This window comes from Gallinula chloropus, assembly GCF_964237585.1.
Source record: "Gallinula chloropus genome assembly, chromosome: 3".
Classification (NCBI taxonomy): Eukaryota; Metazoa; Chordata; class Aves; order Gruiformes; family Rallidae; genus Gallinula; species Gallinula chloropus.
Genome location: NC_140087.1, coordinates 96,668,599 through 96,693,809, shown reverse-complemented (window position 1 = coordinate 96,693,809; position 25,211 = coordinate 96,668,599). Strand labels below are relative to the sequence as shown.

The 25,211-nt window shown below is 39.2% G+C and overlaps 1 protein-coding gene across 1 annotated transcript in view; it reads right to left on the bottom strand.

The window, feature by feature from the left end:
- Positions 1-522: 522 nt before the first annotated feature.
- The window catches only part of DST (dystonin), a gene marked incomplete at its 5' end in the record, with an annotated part of 301,073 nt that continues 276,384 nt past the window's right edge, over positions 523-25,211 (bottom strand). Inside the window, 15 exons of the mRNA XM_084262411.1 lie at positions 523-1,583; positions 2,947-3,070; positions 5,374-5,484; positions 5,933-6,132; positions 9,316-9,433; positions 12,467-12,484; positions 13,338-13,412; positions 13,583-13,737; positions 15,186-15,348; positions 15,685-15,848; positions 16,653-16,782; positions 17,549-17,737; positions 18,510-18,653; positions 22,662-22,790; positions 23,977-24,171. Coding sequence (XP_084118537.1) covers positions 1,318-1,583; positions 2,947-3,070; positions 5,374-5,484; positions 5,933-6,132; positions 9,316-9,433; positions 12,467-12,484; positions 13,338-13,412; positions 13,583-13,737; positions 15,186-15,348; positions 15,685-15,848; positions 16,653-16,782; positions 17,549-17,737; positions 18,510-18,653; positions 22,662-22,790; positions 23,977-24,171 — 2,181 coding nt within the window. The 3' untranslated portion in view covers positions 523-1,317. The remainder of the gene's footprint in view (positions 1,584-2,946; positions 3,071-5,373; positions 5,485-5,932; positions 6,133-9,315; positions 9,434-12,466; positions 12,485-13,337; positions 13,413-13,582; positions 13,738-15,185; positions 15,349-15,684; positions 15,849-16,652; positions 16,783-17,548; positions 17,738-18,509; positions 18,654-22,661; positions 22,791-23,976; positions 24,172-25,211) is intronic.

The window sequence follows — 25,211 nt, the reverse complement described above, 5'->3', positions numbered from 1 at the left end:
GCAGTCAGGTTTAGACTATTTGATCTGCCACATTGGCTGAATTCCACCTGACTCTTTCTGGTATTTTCAAAGAACACTCTGAACATCTAGGGGTTCCATCACCACGTAGTACAGGATCTTCCCAGCCACTCTACAGCGCTCCCATCGGAAGCTGCACCCCCTTTCCGCTGAAAACAAACTATTAGCAATCCTTTCAAACAATCCATGGGTGGCAAAATAATTTTACTGACAAAAAGAGCAACTTAATTACTCTTTGTATCTTTCATACATGGCATAAGAATGCCACAATGCTTAATATGGAGAACACTGTTGACACAATAATTACATATAATTTCGCAATATATGTGCAATTTAGTCTTTTATTAAACAAATACAGTAGCTAACCGAAATGTGATTGCTGATAATGGGAAATTACATTAAAGCCTATGTTACTATGGTAATTATTGGTCATCTGGAATGATATATGCCCTAAAAACCAATGCAGAAAATGATCTTCCTGTGAAATAAGAAATACAATAGAAATAAAGTTAAGGGACATGTTTATTTTGGAGCTTTCTGCAAGCAAAATTGCTTTGATACAAAATGAGTTCAATGATACAGTGCTACCATCCACTCAAGCAAAAGAAAACCTCACATTTACATGAATGCACTTTATATTGATATTCTTAGAGAATAATAGTTCAGGTATCCAGAATGTGTCTGGCCTCGTTGTAAGCAATGGCACAGAGATGCTGCAAGGTATCGGAGTATCATATTACTGGAGAGTGCTTAATTAACTCTGTGAGTTCTCTGAGAAATGCTGTATAAATAAGGGTACTGTGACCGTGGGTTCTTATTCCTTAGTAGGTCTGACAGACGTCCTTCAGTGTTGTTTTGTTAGCTCAAAGTGTGTAATGGTGTCTTTTGGCTTTTTAGTATTCACTTTTTCTTTTTCAAAGAAAAATCATGAGGTATCCTTTACTGTTAACTAATGACATAGTGACAGGCCTATTGTATTTGGGTGGCAGGGACTTACTGTACATTCAGTACACTGTACATTCGGCAATCATTTTTAGTGTACTTTCTACACATTACTGTGTACAACTGTTAGTTTACATTAAAACTCTTCCCCCTTCGCACAGGATATGGCATGAACAAAACCAAATCTGACAAGAATTATACACATAAAATAAGAGGACAAATACACAAATAAGGCCATCTGCTGAATTAAAAATCCACCTCTTGCGATATTTCACAATAATTTCTACATAATATTTTACATCTTACGAACTTAAATACTTAATGAAAAAGAAAAAGAACTTTACGGAGCCAATCGTATTATCTCTTCAAGGACTTGTCCAATTTGCTGGCTAGTGGCCTTCTCTGGGGAGTTGGAATTTTAGAAGGCTTGGCTGATCCTGGCCGAGAACCTGCTCGGGGTGTTGGTCTGCTTGTAGCAGGAACAGTCTCTGACATATCCGAGCACACAGACTGGATTTCCGAAATGTCAAAGTCAGACGCGTCACTGCCTCGGCGGCTACTTGACCTGCTGCCAGCCTTGCTTCCTGCTCGGCTTCCAGGCCTGCTTGGAGTTCTTCTGGTTTCTAGAAAGAGAAACGATACCCAACAGTATTAGTGTTAAGGACGGAAAAGGTGTGCAGATCTTTCCTAGGTTGTCAGAACCCCCCAAAATTCCTCACTGCACAAACTAAACTTAGGCCTCTGGCAGCAAGCTTGACGATGATCAAAGTTCATCCTGATATTAAACAAGAGCTTAAAACACAACCTTATCTCCCACCAAAGAGAAGAAAATGTGAGATCAAATGCTCAGATGAGTTAAATTGTCATTAGTGCATCTCATTAAAAATGTATTATCCTGACACCTTTGCTTGACTTGATAGATATGCATTGTATAGTCACTCAGCAGCCAGATCCTTTCTTTCCCCTGCCATTTTCTCAGCTATGAATTGGAAGAATTCAGCATTGAACCTCTTTTTGCATTCAAGTTTTCCCAATATACCTACCTTGGAGATGCAGATAAACCCCTCAACTTTTAAATGTGTGCCTCTCTTGTTTTAAGAGATCAAAACCAAGCAGTTGAAAGGTGCAAGTAAACCAGGGCAGAGTACACATTCTCCCAAACGCAGGGCTGAGAAAATAAGTGCTCAGCAAGCCTGCTAAAGCGAAAGCCTGCCCTGCGTGCCATGAAGAAAAAACCACAACAAAGAATCTTAAACAGAAAAACATTAATGTGGGTTTTCATAGTTTTCCAATTACTTATTGAATCTTTTTGATCTTGACAAATCTGGTTCCCTGTATGTGTGAAGAACTCCAAGTTGAAGCCGAAATCTCAGGGGGCTCATTTTTCATATCTCCTGTAACTTAAAAGGCACTTACCCTTTGAACAGGATTTTCCAGTGCTGCTCAGTATGCTCTGCAGAACTTAAGGCACAAGGGAAAGCTGGTAGAGCTATCTTCTACCCTCTCCCTTACACAGAATTGCTCTGAGCATCCTGGAAGAGCACAACTTGACAGCTTTCTATTTTTATATAATGTTTGCATAACGTCCATAGGATATTCCATCAATAAGGTCATCTATAGTTGCTTCATGCAGTTCTTCTTTCAAAAGAAACGGACATATCATGATTAAATGACCCCTTTGCTCCTTCACAGTGGAATGTAACTTGATTTCTGTGAAGAACCAAGTAAATACTTCTTCCCTAGTTCCATAGGTTGATGCACTGAAGAAAACATTGTCAAGAAAATTGCTGTCATGAATTTGCACATCCCGAGCTGAATGTACCTGCCATGCAACCATGTGAATGTAGGACCATTATCCTGGTTACATGTGCCCCTGGCAAAACATATGTGGAAACAGTAGGTCTTTCGCTCCTTCCCACTCTTCTGACATCTCCCCCACACCCTAACAGGACCCTAGGCATTCAGTTCTGAAGTCAAGACACTCACCTGCAAACTGAGCTCTAACTCTGGTAGCTGCGGTTGACAGGATGCCACTGTCCTCTCCAGAGTGGAAACCCTTCCCTGATAGATATCCTGGCAATCTGAGTTTACTTCCTTGAATTGGTGTTCCCTACGTGGAGAAGACAAAAACCATTTTTTTCTTTTTCAATTATCACTGCTGAAAATACAAGGTGTTACGTACTACCTCACTTAGAATACAGTCATCAGAACATTCACTGTGAATTGGAAATACTGGTTTGAATCACTGAGGACATTTCTCATGATGTGAAGCTTTGAACATTCCTCCAACAGTTCCAAATGTAAAATGACAAGAAAAAGTATAACTTTAACAGTCTGCTTGACATTAACATTTTTGCGTGTATTTCAATGCATATAAAGAAAGAAGAATGCTGCCTTCTTATAATTAGACAAGCACGTAAGATTAGTTGATGGTACATGAATGAAATTTCTTCCAAAGCCACAAGAACTAAATGCTTGAATCTCTAAATGCAGGTAACATACCAGGTAGGAGCCATATGCAAATGAGTGGATTGATATTCATTTAATCAACACAAAGATACTAAGTCAATATCCCAAAAGAACAATAAACACCACAGTGATGAATGTGGCCTGTTGAGGGGTCTGTATCCTGGGATCTTTGATCCCCAAACAGCAGTGGGGTAGAACCAGGATCTGGAGGAGCCTGTTGAGAGCTGCCTAGAGCTCAGCACTGAGCAGAGGCCTGGCAGGAGGCCTGGCCTGGAAGCTGCTGGCTCAGACCACTGCTGGCACATCTGAACAGAAGAGCATTGAGATGCTATAGAACAGATGACCCACTGGCTCTGACAGGGACAGTCACGATGTTAAACTCTGTTTAAAGCCAAGCACAAGTGCCTAACCTCCAGCTAGCCACACCTTAGAAATCTCTGCTGGGCAGAGATTGCTTGGGAAGATGAGGAGAAAGGGAACACGTTCCCTTACCGGCTGCTAAAGTTGCTGCACTTTGGGCCAAGGCATGGGGACAGGCAGAATCACTGCTGTTATGAAGAAAAAGACAGCAAAATCTTGTTCTTCAGCTTAGCCCTGAACCCAAATGCAGTCTACGTCTAAAATATACAGCTGCTCTCTTGGGCAGAAAATGCTGTAGAACGTCTCAGAAATTCACTGCACCCTACCCACCCCAATTGTTCCACCTATAATCTTACACCATGGTGACTTACACAAAAGAAACTCACTGAAACCACCGGCAGTTCTAAAAGCCGGTGAGAAATTCAGTGCCCCCTTTTGAAGTAAAGGCCAACTGCTTTCACCTCTCTGTAATTCAATGAAAACACCACCTTCCTATGTCTAGAAACCCTTTAAAGTACCATCAATTAATCTTACATTTCAGTTACCAGAGAGGAAAGAAAATACAGGAATATATTAGAAACTGACAACTGGCTCAACTCTGTGCTATCGTTAATCATTCCAGGCAAAAGCGCCGCTTGCTCCAAGAGCTGCACACATACATAGGCCTGCAGCCCACAGTAAGCATCCAAACAGACAGGTGAAAAGCAGATACAACAGAGGTGACAGTGGCACAAGCTTCCTCTCACCAAGTCCTCTGTCTATCCCAGGGCAAGAGTAACTCCTACAAGTGGCAAGTCAGCTTGCAGCCTGATCCAGCTGCCCCCTTTTCACTGACTGCAATGGCATTAAAGGAGACAGTGTGGCTTTGCGACCATTCAGATTTTGGTCATACATCTTGATCGCTGGCACAATCCTAATTGCTATACTAGCAGTCTCTATGTAAGTCATGGGCTGCAAGTAAGACCAATGCTTGTTTCCTCTTAAGTCACCAAATAGCTAACTTATTACAGTGACACTTGGTCACTACCCCTTAAGGAAACTTTCAGTTGTTGGAGAAATTGATGTATCACACTCAGTCTTTTGTGTCATCTTCTTCACAGTGACTGGGTATTCATTTAGTGGGTTTGCACTGGAGATTGGAATTAATCTCATTCCCACAGTTCATGAATACTGCAGTACACTATGAACTCAAAGTAAACAATTTGGGGAAAGAAACCTATGAAGTATATGAACAGCTTTATTTAAAAAAAAAAAAAAGGTCCTTTCCCACATTTGCTCATGCAGTTTTTTGCATACTGTGATGGTTTATTAACCATTGCCACTTAAAGCATAAATTCACTGAGGCCGAGTTTTTCCTAAAAGTCAAAACCTGTAACACACAGGGTATATATTAAAAAGAAAAATAAACCAACCCGACTTCGGAAAAGTAAAGAAAAGAAATAATTTGACGAAGATCTAAACTAAAGATGATGAATTAATATGCAAAGGATGTTGCAGCTCTGAAGCACTGAAACTCTAGTGGTTGTTAGTGGACAGTTTTAGTGAAAGAAGGTTGTTATACTAGAATCTCTATCCTTACTGTACCTCTGCAGATGACCCTTGATAGTCTGAGGATTCTGCTGGCTTAGGAGGAGTTGGCGTTTTGCTGTTTGTCAACCATGGTTTACCATAGTTGCGTGTTAAATGATGGGGTGTCTGTATGAAACAATGGTAAATAAAAATATGAAGGACAGTAGATGGAAAACAATGTCATGGAGAAGGATACCCAGGCTTCCACAGGGTGATCAAATCTCTCAGCAGAAATAAAAACTAAGCAGAAAGAGTTGATGATAAATGTTCTGAAGCAAAGATATGGCAGAATTTATATTTTAAACAAGGTGGAGAGGTTCATTGCTCTTTCAGACTTTATTCCCAAATTGCCAGTCAGGTTGTGCAGCACCTTAAATGTAAAGAATTCTTCTACTCCCATGTTGCAAACAAACAGTAGAGGAAGCACAATGAAAAGGTCCTCCCCAGACTACAAAATAAAATGGAGACAGTTCTTCCCTATCAGCTAGGGAACGGACCTATATTGGTGGAGAAAGAGGGAAAAAAAAAATCTACACCCCATTTGTTAACCAGTGCAGTTTTTTTCTCTCCTTACCTTTGGCGTACTTGTAGCAACTGCTTGTGGGGCAGCTGCCTGGCCGGCTTGACTTGACAGAGAAGTAGATCTGTTGGGAGAGGCACCCCTTGAAGAGGGTCGTGACCTACGACCCCGTGGTCGGAAAGCTGCCATGCTCTGACTGGCACCATCTGCCAAGATGAACTTTTCACGCAGCTCCACGTTTGTTCTCCCTTTGGCTGCAGCAAAGAAAGGCGCTCATTTAGTCAGATATGAAAACTGTCACAAGGCTGTTTACTGTCATTTTTGCCATGCCAACTCCAACACGTTTTAACAATAAATAAAATGCATTACTGTGTAATGCATTTATTTTGGACACAGAAGAGTTATGTGCAGAACTTGCTTATTCTAATACTTTATGCCAGCAGGAATGAACCACTGTCAAAGGAAGTCAGCGTGATAATGGAATGCTCAACGTGCTAAATCATTGTTAATCAATCAACTACTAATACATAGACACAACCTGATGAGTAGTTTTGCTAACTCTACAGCTACTCATAATAAATAATACTTGCTTGTATGTTCCAGAAGAAATTGCTAAGTACGTATTACAGGAAAGCAGCAAATATATTTATTCAAAACTATGAAGTTATGTAGTTTGGCAACATGCAATGATGAACATAAAATCCAAACTATGATGAGGTAATTGGTGGCTAAGCACTCACACACACACACACAAACACACATATGAGAGAATGTTCTGCAAGAATAGATGCAAGACGTGTTAGCATTTAACTGTGTCAGTGTGAATGACAACTGGTTTTGAAACACTCTTATAAAGCGTGTTAAAAAAAAAAAAAAATCAGCTTGCAAAGCACCAGCCCATGTAGGAACACATTAAGCTAAACATGATGGGTGTAGCATATTGTTAAAAGTATATATTTTAATAAAGTGGGAAGGAAATGAAGAGAGAGGAGAAGAGGAGGAGGAGGAGACAAAGAGAGGGGTTTGCCAACCTATAGTAGGCTGAGTGGTAATTGAAGAGTTTGATTCCGAACGTAACATTTTACTCCCGTGATGATGAACTAGAAAAAATGACACAGGACATGGGTCACATTAAAGAAAATCGTTAGCAGGAGAAGAAATCAAGTACAGCAGCTGCATATGCAAGAGAATCAGAGCACCAGGCCAAAAGACAGGACTCAGAGCGAAAGCCGTCTCTAAGTGCTCTGAGGGGAGTTATCAAAGGTCTCCTAGGCGAAAAGGAAATAGTGCTTGGATAGGCTCAGCTGCAGTCCCAAGTACACATGTAACGGCATTTATCTGCTGACATAAAGAAGTAACACAAGCTAAAATGATTTTGCATAACTAGGCCCAATACTTCTACAGCTGTTTATGACAACGGTTCTTTGAAGCGTGATATATCTGAATATGTGAGCAGCCCTTGGTGGAAATGCAGATTTGCTAGGTGAGGTGCTTAAGGAAAGTCTGAACCTGCACCACTGACTCCAACCAAGCCTAGGATTAAGTACCAATGCACAATGTCCAGTGTCTGGATGATTTTACAGAGATTAACTGGCATCTCTTTAGACCCGGTGTGTTGACTTAGTCACCTGCTCATGTATTTCCCACAAAAAATAGGATAAAGTACTATAGAAAATACTACAGAGATACTCGAATACAGGGTTTATTAAAGAAGATGGCATAAAGTTTCAAATGACTCTTAATCTGAGGACAGTAATCAGAAATTTTAGCAATTTCATTAGATAGTTATCAAGTACTGAATCTCTCAGTGTCGACCCAAGTAGGAATTGCAAGTCTACCTGTCAGTACGCCTAAGGAAACCGTCTGGGATACCTCAGAACTACCCACATTAGTCCTTCAATGAAGTAAGATACCTTGTGGCACATCTCATTTTCCACTACCATGCACTGTCGGGGAATGGGAGTAGAAAACTGTTCAGTGAGGATGGCTCTGCAGGCTTAAATGACTTTCTTAAGAGTATCAGGTGCAGAATCAGGTCTTAAACTTGTTAGACCTGGGGTCCAACACCAATAAATGTAACTTTACTGTTTCTTTCTTTAGTAAACAATATATGCAATATGTTAGCAAAAGGACTATTTTTAATACTATTGAAAATCTCACAGATGTCATCACAAGGCTTATGACAGCTGTTTTATGATACTATGATACTAAGTTTTACAGGTACATTTTAAGCCCGTAGACAAAGGTTTCTAGGCCTTAGTGGCAGGCTGTCAGTCCTCATGTGTTTTTATAATAGCTTCCTTTTGCATTTAATGGCCTTGGCTTAGCATGACAGTTGCTATGATACAAATGCTTCACCCTCTCCAGGTCTGTATCAGACTGTCTTGGTGCCAAAGTAGGAGCTGTGTGAGACAGATGACACTGGAGTAAGGTCCACAGGACAGTTGATGTCTGTCTTCACTAGCTCACTTGCCTCTCCTGAACTATGTGCTGTTCTCAAGATATTACACTATTGATTATGATTCTGTAGCACTCACGAGAAGTAAAAATGCAGTTAACTTAATGCTGCTAGTTAATAGGATAGAATTACCTGGTCACAGAACATCAGCTCATTCTGAACACAGCCATCATTAGACCTTCTGCAATTTCACTACTTCAGTTATTATTCGACTCCCTCCACAAATGGCTTTTTCCCTAATTCCAACAGTTCCTCCAAGAATGGTGCCAGACAGAGCCTACCTTCCCACTCCAGAAGCAGGCTTTCTGGCAAACTAGGATGACATTATGCTGCAGTGTACAATAAAAGGGTGCATTTGATACAATGCCTTGGAGGGCACGGTGACAGAGCGTTCCCTGCTTGTCCAGAGCATCAAGTCCTCCTGACCAGAGCTTGCTTTGTACAAGGTTCTGGGCGTTGCTAAGTGGTTCTGGGGAGGATGCCAATGAAAAGACTGGGCTACAAAGGCAGAGCCTGAAAGCCTGGGCACAGCCCCTGGCCAGAGAAATTTTTTTGTGTCGTTGTTGTTGTTACTCTTTGATTCAATTGCCTCATTTTGATTTACTGCCTTAAAACTTCTCTCTCGCCGAGAAGGTTTAATTGGACATTTCTGTGTGCTACTTCTGCCAAGTCATACAAGCAGCTTACATGCCATAAACTCTATCTGGGCTAAAAGTTCAATTCCTAGTTACACCACTCTAACAGTGGAGGAACTGCGCAGAAGACACCACAGTTATTCTAGACATACATCAGTGCAAGTGAAGAGGATCTTAACCATGGGATATAAAGTTTACAAAAAACAGATCATTACATGACATTTAGTGAGATGATGTTTACAGAACTGGCATTTTATACAATTCAATCTCCATCTCGAATCAATGAATGGTGACTGTATCCAAATAATTATCTCTGTGTCCATTTTAACAGCAGTGTTACATACCCCTGCAAGGATCGTTTTTCACTAAGAACTCATCAAGTGCCATCCAGCCACCTCCAACACGAACCATGACTGTGCTTCTTAGGATACGAACAAGACGCAGTTGTTGAGAGTCACCAAACTGCAATAAAAAAATCAAAGATTGGTTTCAGGTCTTCAGTCATTCAGACACAGTTCAATGCTGATAGGTTAAAAATCAGATATTTAATGAGTTTATTTTGCTATTTAATTATTAGTAAATGCTAAAAAAATCAGATTTATTTATGCAGATTATTAAAGCTGTTAAGGTTTCAAATCAGATGCTGCTGCATTAATCCAAAGGAGATGGCGAGGATGGTAAGTAAGAATCTCAGGTTTAATTTTATACTTGATTCTCAAATGTCTGAGCTCATAAAGGAAGCAAAATTAGTAACACACGTAATTGCTTACAATCTGCATTTGTGCAAATTAAGGAAGACCTACTTGCATTATTTCACTGTTAAAATCTTAAGCAAACTCTTCTGCAACAGTCTAGATTTTAATGATGTCAGCTGAAAGGAAGGCAGGATTGCTTTAAATCATCAGTATGCAGGCTAGAAATCCAATGCATTATGAGTGTTACACAGTTCTACCTATTGATTCATTTATAGGGATATTTTCGGATATAGCATTGACATTGCTGACCTATAGCAAGGTGCATGTGGGGAAGGGACCATTAAAGAAGCAGTGAGTGATTGATAGCTGTCGTTACTGTCCTCTGTTATAAACTGCTTGCCACTCTTTGGACTACACATCAAGGTTCTTCACAATTCAGAGATGCACAAAAACCTGTTTCACACTAACTCTTGTTCTAGCCCATTCTTCCTTTGGGCTGATGACCAGACCTAAAGTACACTTTTTCCTTGAAACCTGTATAAAAAAAATTCTGTACACAGTATCTCCATTCAAAAGTGGATCAAAGAAAACACGACCAAAATGTTGACCACTTGATCTCGTGAAAATTAACCAGAAGAATTCAGTACTTTAGTGGCATTGTCTAAAAAAGTCCTTATTTGGGTATCAGGTCATCAGGCCAAGTGTAGTGCGCTCACACGCAAACATGCGGAGCACTCACTGCAATCAACGGCACTCAAACACATCTCTTTGGGACAACCTTGGACCCTTGGAGAAGGTTGGCCACAGTTCAACTGCACCTACTTGCTCCAGTGAGGGGAGTGAAATGTTTTAAATGCAAACCACACAAACGTGCTCCCTACTTGTTAAATTACTTTAGTAGTTTGCTACTACTTAAGCCAAGAAGAGAGAATAAGTTTAAAGGAATATTACTTTTAGGAACCAAACAAAAGCAAAGCTTGCCACTTTATATTTTTTTGTTTTGTTATAAATAAGAACATTTACATAAGCACTATTTGTAAGGGCTTTCTACTAACACGTGCAGTATGTGTTGAACAAAGAACTGTTTTACATATATAGATCAGAGTTTAAATAAAAGATATGGCATCCAAATTGGTACTGTTTATTTTCATTGGCTTGTTTCTATAGATTTTTTTTTTTTTTTTTTTTTGAGAAAGATACTGTGTCTTCCACCCAATATCAGTTTCACTCTTCAGTTAGACCCCATGAGGCAACTACACCAAGGGTCAGTTACAGTACCCTTTGGAAACTTCCTACCTAGGCTGTGGTTAATTCAGACAGTGGGGCTCCTGGAAAATGCCACGGGTATCTAGGCAAGGCATTTTTCCTAATTGTAACTCAGTTCATTTCTTTTTTAAAATAACCAGGATACCAACTTTCCTTGAATGGTATTTACGTTGATTCATATGATCAGTGTACAAACACTGGAATAAAACCAAAGGAAGTCTAAGCCACAAAAAGGCCTGTTCTTAACAATAGCAATGTAACATCATGGTCACTACTACAGAAGCCTCAGCCAACTTGAGGAAGGTGATTTTACTGTGATGCTGTTCTGCACCAGCAAGAGTTAGATGCTCTCAAAAAATACTGTACGCTTCCCAGATCTGAAAGTACAGATGGCAGATAAGAGGATTAACATCATTTTAAATAGTCTTGTCAAACAGAAGCTTATTCCATACGTGGAAAATATGTTACATTTTAGATAGCTTGAGGCACATGGTAAGATTATCCACTGCTCTTCATTCTTTTTTGTTGACTTCAACAGGCTTTGCCAATACACAAGAATGCAACTACATTTTCAACATCTCCAGACTTAAAATGGCTAATGTTGTTAACACTAGCATTTCCAGAATGTATTATACATATTATTGCCTTTCTAAGAGCACAGATAAGATACTAATGGTACCTGGCTTTTGTTAAGTATTTCCCATGTTATCAGGCAAGCGTGATTTAACAATTTAAGAAGGTGTTCATCCGTACACACCACAGGAGTATGCAATGGTTAGCGTGTCCTCTCTGGATCACTGTATAGTGCCATTGCAGTATGACTTGCCAATGACCCCACTGACAAAAAGAATTCTTAAACACAGCCTCACTACATTATAGACCTGACATAGGTCTGTGAAAACACTTGAGAGAGGGAATAATCTAAACTGGAACAGTAAGGTTAATTTGCCTATTTCCTCATTTTGTATTGTTTCACTGTGTTAGCATATAAAATACCAACAATCAGCTAAATTCTTAATCAGTCCTCATGACTGTACAGGCATTATTTTTTTTTTTGAAAATCAAAGTATTTTTCAGCTAATTTGCAATAAATTAGTGATATGAGACTAGGGTCTCTGTTTACTGTGATTAGCCTTTAATCTGACAGCCTAAGAAAGGTAATACAAAATTCTGAAGCATTTTGCTGTAAAAATGAAAACTGATAAAATAGTAATTCTAAAATTGCAATTCAAACACTCAAGCTTTTTTACTATAGGAATTGCTGCTGCCATTATCTGGTTCCTTTAAAAGTAATCTCCTTAATGAGGAAACTAGCCAAAGAAAGCAGGTGAGAGATTGAAGAGGAAGGATCCTGAGACAAGGAATGCTCCACAGCATTTAAAGAAATACCACAGCTGATCAGCAATGAATTAGCTGAGGATGAAAGGATGATGAGAAGACTGACCATTGCAAGCTTACATCACTATGCATTAGAAAAAAAAAAAAAGAAAAGAAAAAAAAAAGAAACTTCATAACACATTCCACTGGTTTATACCTGATTTCCCAGGAAGAACTGATAAGAAATGAAAAATGGAAGAAAGACACGATTAGTTTACAGGAAATTCTTTATATGACTCTAGAACACATGCAAACTAACACATTAGACATTCTAAATAAAGTATCTACTTCAGAGATGAGCAGGGTAGTTAGCCATCCGGAGACTGAGTTTTGGAAGATATTCAAGGCCTTTGTTTCCTTTCCATTGTGGTTTCTGTGGTCTTTCAAAATAATCATCTACAGGTATTTAGCCAAAGATTGCATATTTAACCTGAAATTGTTCTGGTTATTGAATCTAGGGGTAGCAGATCTTTCTCTACAATGTGCTATTTATTTTTCTGTGATCTAAAATAGTTTTGCAGGTACCTAACACATTCATTGTGCTTCTTCAGAAGGAACAATGTACTCCAATAACATGACAACAAGGATAAAAGTGACTGAATACACTTTGGTATAAGATTTTTAAAGTACAACACAATACCACAGGAAAATATCGTTGGATTAATGAAACGAACAGAAAATCAGGTACAATTTAAACATATCCCAAATCCAGGCAAAAAGACTGGCTTTTAAGGAACTGTTGTATGATGTACGCATGTGTGTATGTATGTATTCGGGCAGTTTAGTTTTTATAATTCCCATACATTGAAAAGTTTCAGTAGCTTCAGCAAAAATACAAGCAGCAGCATTTTCCTGTATCTTCAGCCTATGTTCTAACCAGAAAAAAAAAATTAAAATTTAGACAAGCCTGAAGTCAGAAAACATGTAATTGCCATACAAAATACCTGTAAATTAATATTCCTTACATAATCATATCATAAGAAGACTCTTTAAGCTGAAAAAACTAAGAAGGTCCTTGGAAGACTTACCCTGTACTTGTTATCCCCAATCTGTTCCACTTGAAACCGTTTTGCACATTTACATTTAGCTACCTGCCTTGTAACCTGAAAAAAATAAACCACAACTGGATGGTTACTTTACTGTGATTACCACATTTCTAAGTATTTGTGTAACTGGTAAAGTTCCCAATTATATAGGAGTGAAAATAAAATTAATTATTAAAGGACATGACCCAAGTAGAATAGAGTACAATCTAAGAAATCAGAGAATGTACCTCATCTTCAATTTTGTCGGCATCTGTGAGAGGCTTGTATGCATCCTTGTTTGGATGCAGAGCTGCTACAAATTCATAATAGTCAATATATCCATCACCATCTCTATCGAAAATGTCTGCAACAGCACTCATTTCAAGTCGGCTTGTTGGGAATTCTGTGAGACAAAGACAAGAACAGAAGCTAAGTTTTTTGACTTTCCAATCTTGTTACAATGACAGGCTTTATGATAAATATTAAAAGGCTTTTAGGCACTAGGTGACAGACAATGCTCATCCAAAAATCCAAGGACATACAAAACAGTGTTTCTTCAGAAAGATTCTTTCAATCTGGATTGCCAATGTTACCTAGATGTTGGATTAAAATGAATATCATAGTGTGGCTTGAAGAGACACAGAAGTAAGGGCACAGATTAAACTGTAAAATATACAGTGGGTTTTTTTAACATTTTGACCTTCAAAGCACATAAAACACCACAGATTAACATGATAAATTGTTAGTCCAGAAAGGTTAAGTGAGAATTTCACTGCTGACTGAATGTGGAATGCAAGGCCTTCCCAACATGGAAACACACATGGTATTTTGTGAAATCCTTCTTCAGATCAAGTTCACCACAGCAGAGTACTAACGCACAGAGTTTCTCTGTGAAACAGTCTAGCCGGTGAAAAGGGAGTAAATAATGAGTATGCTAGCAGTTCTAATGAGTTGATATCAACTGAGCTAGATGAGTAAACTGTTTAACCTCCTGGTGCTATCAGGGGGTTTTCAACTTCTGTCAGTTCATGCCTAACAGGGATGTGCACATGTAGTGACTACATTACTGCATTTCCTAAAGCAGGGCAGGAACACACACAAACACACACGCATGTTACAATATTCTCCTACAGAATAACACAGATGCTATAAGCAGCCCAATTCTGAATCGTCACTGCTCAAAGCAAAAGCTTCTCTGATCTGAAGATAAAGGATTCTTTTAAGTCCTAGGCCCTTATCTGTTATGAGCCAGGTGCTAAAGGGAAACATGATCACACACAGACCTGTGATGTGGAAGGCTTATGTTACCACCAACTGCGCATACCTAAGGAATGCCAATCCACCGGAATGCTTGGAAAAGTCCCTTCCTAGTCTGATTGCTTCATACTTTGATCCTCGTTATACAGGTGTATGAACGTGGTCATGGTTCATGGAAACACTGATTCCACAAATTACATGGTTTCCTTCTACAATTTGACTTAAAAGTAAAAATCCCATCATATGAACAAATTCTGAAAATTATCTCCAGGTTTTATACAAAGTATGTTTTACTATTCTGACTAATCAATAAAAGTAATTGTTTCAGTAGCTAATGTACTGTAGGAATGACAATCTGAGGCCAGTAAACCAGTAATATAAATGTGATATTTGTAATCTGATTCACAATATAAAAGAACTAGAAAAAAAGCTTCTAGAATCTAGCAATATTTTCAAGTAAAATAATTACAGTATAAATGAATCGTAATTAATGACCTCAAAAGTGACCTCCTCCTAACACAATAAACTGTATATAGACAATAAGCTTTCATCAGCTGTTCCAAGTTCCAACATGAAGTTAATTTTAAAACTTACTTGAGGAAAGAATTCCATCAATAAATTCCTGCCTTGTTATCTTTCCATCCTGATCTTTATCAATCCTCCTAAAGAAGTCCATCACACGAGACTTCTTATGGTTCATCCATCGCATGTATTTTTTCCTCCAAATATCAAAATCAAAGTTGGCAAATTCTCTCAGCTTAATAAAAAAAAAAAAAAGAGAAAGAAGTTTTCTCAGTTGAAATCAATCTAGAGCATTAACAAGAGACAACATCTGCATTCTTTTGAATAATTGGTTGTTTGAAGACCTACTTAGATACTTTAAACACCTTAACACTCCTCAAATTTAAAATGAGTGACAGATTTCAAAGCAAGTTAAACCATATGTATCTCAGTGTTTTCAGTTAGCTGTACCATACAACATAATACAACAAATACGGATGTTGTTTACATTATTTACGAGTTTTGACAATTTAATCCAGGGTAAACAACATTAGGCAAGAAGCACACGTATTATGTACTGTCCTTTTCTGACCTCTTCAAGTCTGTCCAAAGCATCATTAAGTTTTCTTCTTCTTTCCAAGGCCAGAAGCCAGACTTGCTGCCATTTGCTGACTAACAGGTTTACCCGTGGGTTCTTGGTCTCGATTTGCGCCTGGGCTGCTGACGGATATATGCCTGGTGTGGGGGAACGCTTTCCTGTTAAAATACAATGAAACGGGTAAGTCTCAGTTCAAACAAAACACTCATGTGAAGGGTACCTGACCTTCATAAAACTACTCCTTCCTGTCCCAAATAATCAGCTTATACACCCTGATATGATTCCATCTGATGAGATTCATTTTATTTTTCTTAACCATTGCTGGGGAAGGACCACATGGTGGTTAAAGTCACTTTTGTTTAGCCAGCAGCAGCTAGTAGTGGCTGCACTAGTGAAGCTGTGCAGATTCTACAAAAATCTTTGCAAGTATCTCTGCGAGTTACAAAATAAAGAATTTGGCTTTGGAAGCAGGTTCCATGTATGGGCAAGCTAAAAATACAATGGCTAAGTATATCTAAAAATGCAAAAATCAATTTCCTCACTTGATGATTTGCTTTCCATTCACCTTTCTGAACACAATTTCTAATTGGATCCATATAATTTCAGAGACAGTAAGAGCAAAGTTTTGTCTCTACATCTTTAAGTAAAAAAAGTTGTTTGCGCTTTCAGATAACAGTAGAGCCGCAAAGACTCAGCACACACACACTCAGAAATTTAAAAGCACGTGAAAGGCTGCACACTTAGGTATTCAAGAAGTATAGGGCAAAAATTAAAAATACAAGTCCAATATAAGAAAGTTCCTCACAATGAAAAAAAGGACAGATAATTGGGAAAACCAGACAAGAGAATTCCACTCTGTTTCACTAGAAGGTAATGAAACCTATTAGATTATTAGTAATCTGTTATCTTTATAGATAGAGCAACGGTGTGCATGACCTGCCCCAAAATACTTCATTACTTACTTCCTGCTCTTCCCTTATCAAGGACAGGGATATGAGATTGTACTGGAGTGGGTTCAAGTGCCTTTCTTTTATAGGTCTTTGTAACTTTATCCACATCAGGTTGTTTTCTGGTCATTTCCTCCATGAACATCTGCAGTCAGATAGAGGTGGTTTTAATTAACATTGCACAAAAGTGACCACGGGAATGAAAAACACATACAATGGAAAAACACCAAAGTTACAAGAATGGCACAGAAAGACTCTTGTAACGCCAGAATCACAAAAAAGACACAAAGGATATGTAGGTAGGAAAGACCTGCAATATAAGCTTTTAAGACTTCTATGGCTTGCCTGTTAAAGGAAGGCTAAAATCCAAAACCCAGTCTGACAAACTCCTTTAGTAACTATGCGGGGTGATGTGATGTATAACAGAATTTTGGCTCCAAGCACTCTGTGTTCCTTGCTGTCCAGCCCACAGTTCATCAAAGTGAGACAGCACTGGTGTGTAAGCTGGAGTAAGCCTCTGAGCATTCATTGCACCAGCAGCTCCCTCTGGCACTATGTGAACTTATTTCTGAAATCCAATTAGTAAAGCCACACTTCTAAGGCAGCAGCACTATCATATATTTCATGTGGGGTTTTTATCATTATCATCATCCTTGTTCCTACAGGGAGTTAAGGTTTGCTTTTAGAACAACACAGCACTGAATTTTTGCTTGGTTGGCTTTTTACCTTCGCGTTGACCACACTACAAGCACATTGTATATATACAAAACACAGAGCTGAGTATCTGCAAAGGGATTTGATAATTAGGAAAGAAAATACCTGGGGAGATTCACACTTGATGACACAGCCTACCTGATCCGTGAACACCATTTGTGAAATGTATAGGACACATATTATTTAACATGCCTCACCTGATGTTCAGCTATAAGTGCTTTCACTTCCTCAATCTCCTGGGGGATAATCTCTTTATCTTTTTCAGTAAGCGTAGTCTCTGCCCACTGCAACCAGGACAGCAAGGCTTCCAGCAATTCCTGGTTAGCAATAAGTCCAGCCAGAGCTCCTGCCAGTCGCTGTTGATGTTGTTTTGCCCATGCTAAGACCTTGATGAAAGAACCAATCCATGAGTATGTGCACATATAAAATTCTTCAAAATGCATTAAAAATTGTTCTGCTAACTGCAAACCCAATAGCTGATCACTAAAGGTGTTAGGTAACCAGAATTCCCAGTTCAACACCGCATTTTTTTTCCAGATATTCAGCTGCTGTACATAACACATTCAGGAAACATACTAAGAACTTTATCAAACAATATGCCTAAGTTAGTGAATCATGCAGGATTTGGTGTCTGTCTTCCTCCATGCTATTCCTGAAGCCACACTTTGCTAGCACCAGTATTTTGGTTCTCTTTAAAATTAATATAAATGGAAAATACCTCTTTAGCAGCTGAGAGAGCTCTGAGACCTACTTGTCACTTACATCACTTGGAAACCTACTGGATTAGGAATATGTTGAACTGAAATCCTCCACATGCAATTAGAAAGCGCTTCAAGTTTTCCCTCTGTTTTCTTTCCTTTTAAACTTTTGAGTTTCTCCCTAGAAACTATTTGCTTTCTTCACATGGGAAGTGTCAGGCAGTATTTCCTTTAATACATACAAACAAAGAAGTGTGACCATCTGCTTTAGTTCTTAAAGCCCTATAAGTTTTAAAATAAAACCTAAGGAAGCATGGTATTCACATCCATCACTGCGGGTATTTTAAATGTTTAGTTCTCAACAGATGGATCATTTCCTCTCAGTGTAACTACCATGTCAGTTGTCAGCTATGTTCCAAAGATGGACTGTTGCAATGAAGATGGCTTGACATATACTGACCTCTTCAAACCTTGCTCTGATGATTGTTATCCAGTGCTTAATGGTGGTGATGGAGTCTGGGTGGCAGATAGCTAGGATTGCTTCTCCCATACCTGTTGCTTTATTCAGTTCTGCCTTCTTCTCTTCCAGTTTCTTCATAAATTCCTAATCCAGAAGTAACAATTGCAATTAGATACTGACAAAATTTGCAAAAGAAATCCAAGTGTATAATCTGGAAGGTCAGGAGCCTCTCGACGGCTCAGATTCAACTTGCTACAGGCAAGTTTAATGTGTCTGAGAAAAGTTAAAAATGTTTCAAGTGCCTATTCCACGTAAAGTACTAGAAGAAGCTCTATAATCTGTACCCCGGCTTGCCACTCCTTAAAAGCCCATCATACTCCAAACACTTGAAAGACACATGCCCTTCACAAAAAAAAGAAGGAAAATCACAGTATTTTAGAACTGCTGTAAATCAACTACACCATGGATAGAATCATTATTGGCAACATTTCAGATGACTTGCTTTGTCAGTTACAGTAATTTTTCATAATAAACTATCAAGTTCCTTGCAGAGTCTGGAAATGTCCAACTATAATTACATGCTCAGACAAGATGATAGAGGACTTCAGGAGCAGCTATACTAAACTAACACAAATGTGAAAACTCAGCAGCTGAGGGGGAGAGACAGAGCGAGAACAGGGACAGACTGCTAATTAACCAGCTGTTTTCAGAGGCACTGCCATGTGGGAAAAATCTTGTAAAAAGCAAACGGATGTTTATAGTTTTAGACATCCAAGCTCATAGCAACTCATGTTCCTACAGCGTCCGCCAGAGGAAAGGATGACAAGACTAAAATTGGGTGCAGGGGGGATGAACCCCCCACCCCGCCCCCAACAAAAAACAACCCAACAAACATTTCTGAAGGACTTTTCCCATCCTTTCTCTAGTTTGTTCTGTTGGTTTTTTTTAATTACTGCTACTACTACAGTTTTACTATTCTGCCTATTTTGTTATGTCTAAATGTTGTGTAAGTCTGTGTGTCTTTGTAAGCACCCTTAACTGGAACTGCCAACATCTCTTGATGCCTAGTGGAATTTTTTGTTATATTTTAACATCTCTAGTTGGGCTGCACGGTGGAACCATGTCTCTGAAAGTTTAACCCTTCCACTCTTCATTCACAAAGGGCTATTTTGGATTCCAGAAATTAAAGATCAGCCAAATCAGATCCTAGATCAAGATCACCTAAACATCATAAAAATAAATCCTACAAGCTATTATGAAATAAAAGGGTAAAAGATATAAGCTCTTCTACCTTGTTTTAAAAGCCTGGAACAGGTAGGCTGTACATTTAAAGAGATTCATTACTAACTGATTTTTACTTATCTTAAATTCATGTCCGAGTTCAAGACCCAATCCCAACAGCAGTCCTTCTCTCATAAAACCATGTGAAAATCTTACAATATTTCAGCTTAAAATGGTTTTGGAAAAGCCGGGGTGGGATGTAGTGAAAGAATTCCAAAATAAGCCAGGGCCAGGAAAAAAACAGGCAACAATATTGTTTTCCCTGCACACCTGTACTAGAATATCTCAAAATCGAAACCTATGACACACTAACTTCCTGGTTTCAGAGGAGAGGTCTTATTCTCTTTCTTGGATTTGTGTTGTAAACAGCGTTGATAACACAAGGGGATGTTTTCGTTACTGCTGAGCAGAGCTTACACAGAGCCAAGGCCTTTTCTGCTTCTCATACCACCACACCAGCGAGTAGGCTGGGGGTACAAAAGGAGTTGGGAGGAGACACAGCTGGGACAGCTGACCCCAAGTGACCAGAGGGATATCCCATACCATATGACATCATGCTTAACTTATAAAGCTGGAGGAAGAAGGAGGAAGAGGGGTGATGTTCACAGTGGCGGTGTTCATCTTCCAAGTAACTGTTAGGTATGATGGAGCCCTGCGTTCCTGGAGATGGCTGAACACCTGCCTGCCCATGAGAAGTGGGGAAGGAATTCCTTGGGTTTTTTTTAGCTTGCATGTTCCTCTTTTTCTTTACCTATGAAACTGTCTTTATCTCAACCTATGAATATTCCCACTTTTACCCTTCCAGTCCTCCCCCATCCTGCCAAGGGGGTGGAAGGGTGCAAGCAGCTGTGTGGCTTCTGGCTGGGGTTAAACCATGACAACTACATACAGTGTATTAAGCCTTCCCTCAGTAAAGGATACTAATGGTATTGAACTCCAGTGATACAGACACACACACTTACAAGAGAGAGGATGGGATGCTTCTCATTAACTAATGCAGTGCCATTAACCTACTACACCTCTCAGTCCCTAGAGGGGATGGCGAGTGACAGAAACCTCTCTGCCTGAGATAGCAGAATTCATTAAATCATGTGCAGTACTCCAGAAAAGAAACCATTTGGATAAAATACTGTCCTGAAGAAACCTTTCAACACGTAGCTGGATACAAATGCATTAAAACTATTTCACAAGAACCACAGTGATAAAAGGAAGATACATACCATAGTTATGTAAACAGTGTCAGTCATACTTTTTAATGTTGCAGCATTATAATAGAGACGTAGTGTTTAAAACTAGTATATATTACATTTTCCCTATTTTCTTTTTTTTTTTTTCTGAAAGCTAATGTTACAAGTTTAATAGGAGAGATCTTGCAAGAAACATTTTGCTGTATGTACGTGAGTGTAAAGCAGCAGAGCCATCATCTTTCTTAGCATGGCAATTTCTGTATTTCTATTATTTGGCCTTTAAGAAGAAAAAGTGGTTGGGAGAACATCATCTAAAGCCTACTAAAAAAAATGTAAGTACTATGGCCACATCTAACACTAAGGTTGGTTGTGTTCTGCTAGTAATTATTCTCCCCAGCTGGACAGGGTTGCTCAGAGACAAACTTTGCTTTGGTTTGAGGTTCCAATTCACATTTTCATTTTGGCAGCACAATTCTGAACTTTTGAATATTTTGTTAATTACTCTACACTGCAGAGGGACAATTTAAGTTTGTTTTTCTTTTCCCTAGTGATTCCAATAGACCTAAGATTTTATTCAGACTGTTCTTTCCTTTGTATTCAGAAGATCAATAAATCAAATAAAAGGGAACTGATGAAGTGCATGTGGAAGAAAGGCAGCTAAAACACAAATTTCATTGCACTGGAGACAGCAAGTTCCTACTTGACAACATTAGTCAGCAGATGTTGATACATACATATAATTGCCAGCTAATGAATAGCACCCAGTTTCCAGGGCCCTAAATTAAATCTGAAAACTTCTTCAAAACATTGCAGTATGAATACCTTGAAAACTCCTGCGTTAAGAACCATAGTCATACCCTGCATGCACTGCTCTGTGCAATAATATTCCCAAACTCAATTTAAACAGGATGCTTTTCCACTCCCCATTTCCTAAGTTTCATTATAACTTTCTTCAGAGCCATGATGAACAAATCCATTACTCTCATAATTTGTTCCATAACATTGTGGGCGCTACATTCTTGGTACTATTACTGCTACACTTACAAGAAGTTTTGCATGGTCTTAAATACTCTGTGGTATCCTGTTTGGAGAGTGAAAATATGACCTCTTTGCTCCTTACTTAGTCACTTTCCCATTTCATTGCTGTGAAGTTAGTTGTTTGGCCTATAATCTAGTATCTGCAGTACCTACTGTGCTGCAGCAGTTCAGTACCTAATGCATGGGAAGTGTGACAGCACGGTGCTTCACCATGACAGAAGGTTAATAGATGGTAACATCATTCTGCTGGCATTTGCAAATGACCTTGAAAGAAAAGAATATGCTGTTTTGCTCAATGGTGCTGAGAGAGATACATTTTTGCTACTGTAGCAGCCTGTTATAATTGTCAGGCAGCATACATTGCATAAAGGGCTTTCTTTGCATCTGTCTGTAAACATTTACACCCACTTTCTCTAGGCCTGATGTTTTCTTGGTAAGCCAAGACGACTCAACAACAGCTCGATACCAGCAGGGGAACCAAACGGTCAACTCCGCTACATTTCTAGCTTCTCTACAGAAACAGCTGCAAAAGCAAACACTGGATGCTGGATATGACTACATGGGATAGACTTTGCCTCCTTTCCTTGATTCTACCCTTTAACAGACCTATTAGAATGAAAAGGACCCTCTGCATTTTCTGACTTACCCTGTGTTGGTCTATCAGTGTACGCAAGGCCTCTTCATCGTCGGGAAGGACCCCGTGGAAACGAAGAGCCTGCTCTGCCTCTGCCAGCCACTCCAAAAGGACATGGACAACGGAGTGGAATTCTTCTGCCTGTTAAAATACAAAAAGTCACGGTCACTCGTGAGTTTACATAAGAAGACTGAGCCCACATTTGGAGTCATTAATCACGCAGCAGTGCTGGCACATTAACTTTCCATTAAAAAGTCAATGATATAGAGTACTACATTTTTATAACTGTAAAAATATCTCGTGCTTCACAAAAAATTATAGGAAGCCTAAAAGCCTGTTCATGCTTTTAGCCATCTGATTTATAGTGTATTTGCAGCTCAGTTGAGAATACCATGCCTTTACACTGACAAATTACAAGGGAGGTGCTTTCACAGAGCAGCTGGAGAGATGAGAACTGTATTTTCTGCATAGCCTAAGCAAAATGAATTGACAGCCTGTTGGTGACTGACCCTTTTATGTCTGGAGAAAGCAAGGAATTTTCACCTTTGGGCACAGCCATATTCAGACACAATTAGTGTTTGAGGTAGCTCAGCACTGCACCTGCTGAAAGACTGGAGAGCTAGACCAACACAGCACCCTGGGAAAAGCAAGGCAGGAATTTTGTTCACGGTGGATACATTGCTACTGCTGGAGCCCCATCCTAGCATCAACCCAAGCTAGTATACCCATGAAGAGCTGTATATCCATGTTACTTTAGGTATGGAAACAGTACAGATGGACCTATTTGTTTGGGATCAGTACCAGCCCATACTGCTATACATACACTGTTCAAGGTACCGAGTATATTCGGCACAACTCCGTTCCTTCTGCAATGTACTTCACTGTGCACTGTAATTATGCCAATGTAAACAGGTTTTCAGTACACAGACATAGTTTTTTCCAATAAAGCACAAAGGGCATAAATATGATTGCAATCTTCAGCTTCCTGTGAAGGGGGCATGGTTCTTAATCACCCTTCATGCTTAACGGTAACTTGAGTGACTTCCTTAGATGGTAAGGTCTTTGAAACATTTGCTTTGCATTTGCGGTATGGACTAATAATAACAGCTAAGACTAATAAATGCTAAGAGGCATTAATTATGTGCTTTGGTAAAGGGATGGAGACAAGGTAAGCAATGCATGAGTAAGAAAATAAGTATTTTAGAATGAAATTAAGTAAGATTAAATGACATGAAGTGAAAAAGAAATTAAATTTTTGGCAACTAGACTGTAAGATATTTCCTCTGCTCTTCATAGAATACATATAGCACCACAAGTACTCCTCTACCTGTCGAAGAGCCTGTTCCAGTCGTGTTTGCTTGGATACTGACAGGGCACAAACTGTCTCCCAGCGAGTGCTTAGCTCCTGCATTTGGACTTTGACCCAGGAGGAGTCATCACGACTGCCTTCAATCAGCTCTCTGGCAGAACGCTTCAGAGCCTGGACACTGCTTGTTCTTTTTCCCAGCTCCTTCTGGAAAACCTAGGCACCACCAAATATATTTGATATGTTTAATTCATTAAGGCATAATTATGTAAAGAGAACAAAATCTTACTGGTTATAAGAAGATATCAAAAGATGATTTCTGTTCAATCAGGAATAATGCCATTAAAATGACTCAAAACACACAAGTTTTGCTCATTGTATTCCATATGAAGATATTTACACTCTATCTTATCCTAATAGGACTGCAGTGTTGTAGGAAGACATTAGACAGATCCTGAGAACCCATCCTGATGCAATGCATGGGAAATCTATCCTCCTTACCATGCTGGCTTTACAGTCTATCAAAACAATTGATCTGACACACTTGATTAACATGCAAGATTGCTGTAGCAGCGAAAGATCACATAAAATGCTAACATTCAAGGAGCAGGTTTAAAATCATAAGAACAGAACTAAAGCCCCATCTGGGGTTCTGAATATAAGGCTGTAAATGTCACCACATATTCATATATTTATGTGAGAGTATGATCACATTTGCAGATGGAACAAGACCCAGTTACATAAAAGAAGCTCTTAAAAGAGAATATGACAGTTCAGTATGCTGTACCACTGACTATGACTTAGCTGAAATACACAATGGGATTTCAGAAGCAATTCCAGCATATTTCAGGCTATTTTTTGTAGACAACCTGTGTTTCCAAATGATTTTGTTTTGGGTTTGGATTTTTGGGGGGGGGGGGGTTGTTTGGTTGTTTCTTTCTTTTCTTCTGTGTTTTTTTTTTTTTATGAGGGGAAAAACTAATCTCCTCCTCACTGAACAGTCTTTAGTTACGGAAGTCACTGGTAGGTGAACAGAGGGACCTTCACCTTGCCATCCTTCCCAGGCTCCAGAGCTCTGACTGAGCAATAACAGTAACTTCAGCAGCCATTTCTTCTGACATACTGAACTCAAAACTGGGATTGGGAGGCACGTCCTACATCTCCTACTTGTTGTCATCTCCAGAAACACTTCAGTTACAAAATATTGCAGCATGTCTATGTAGGCTTCCTGGGCCTGTTGAGTTGTATAATCTTGT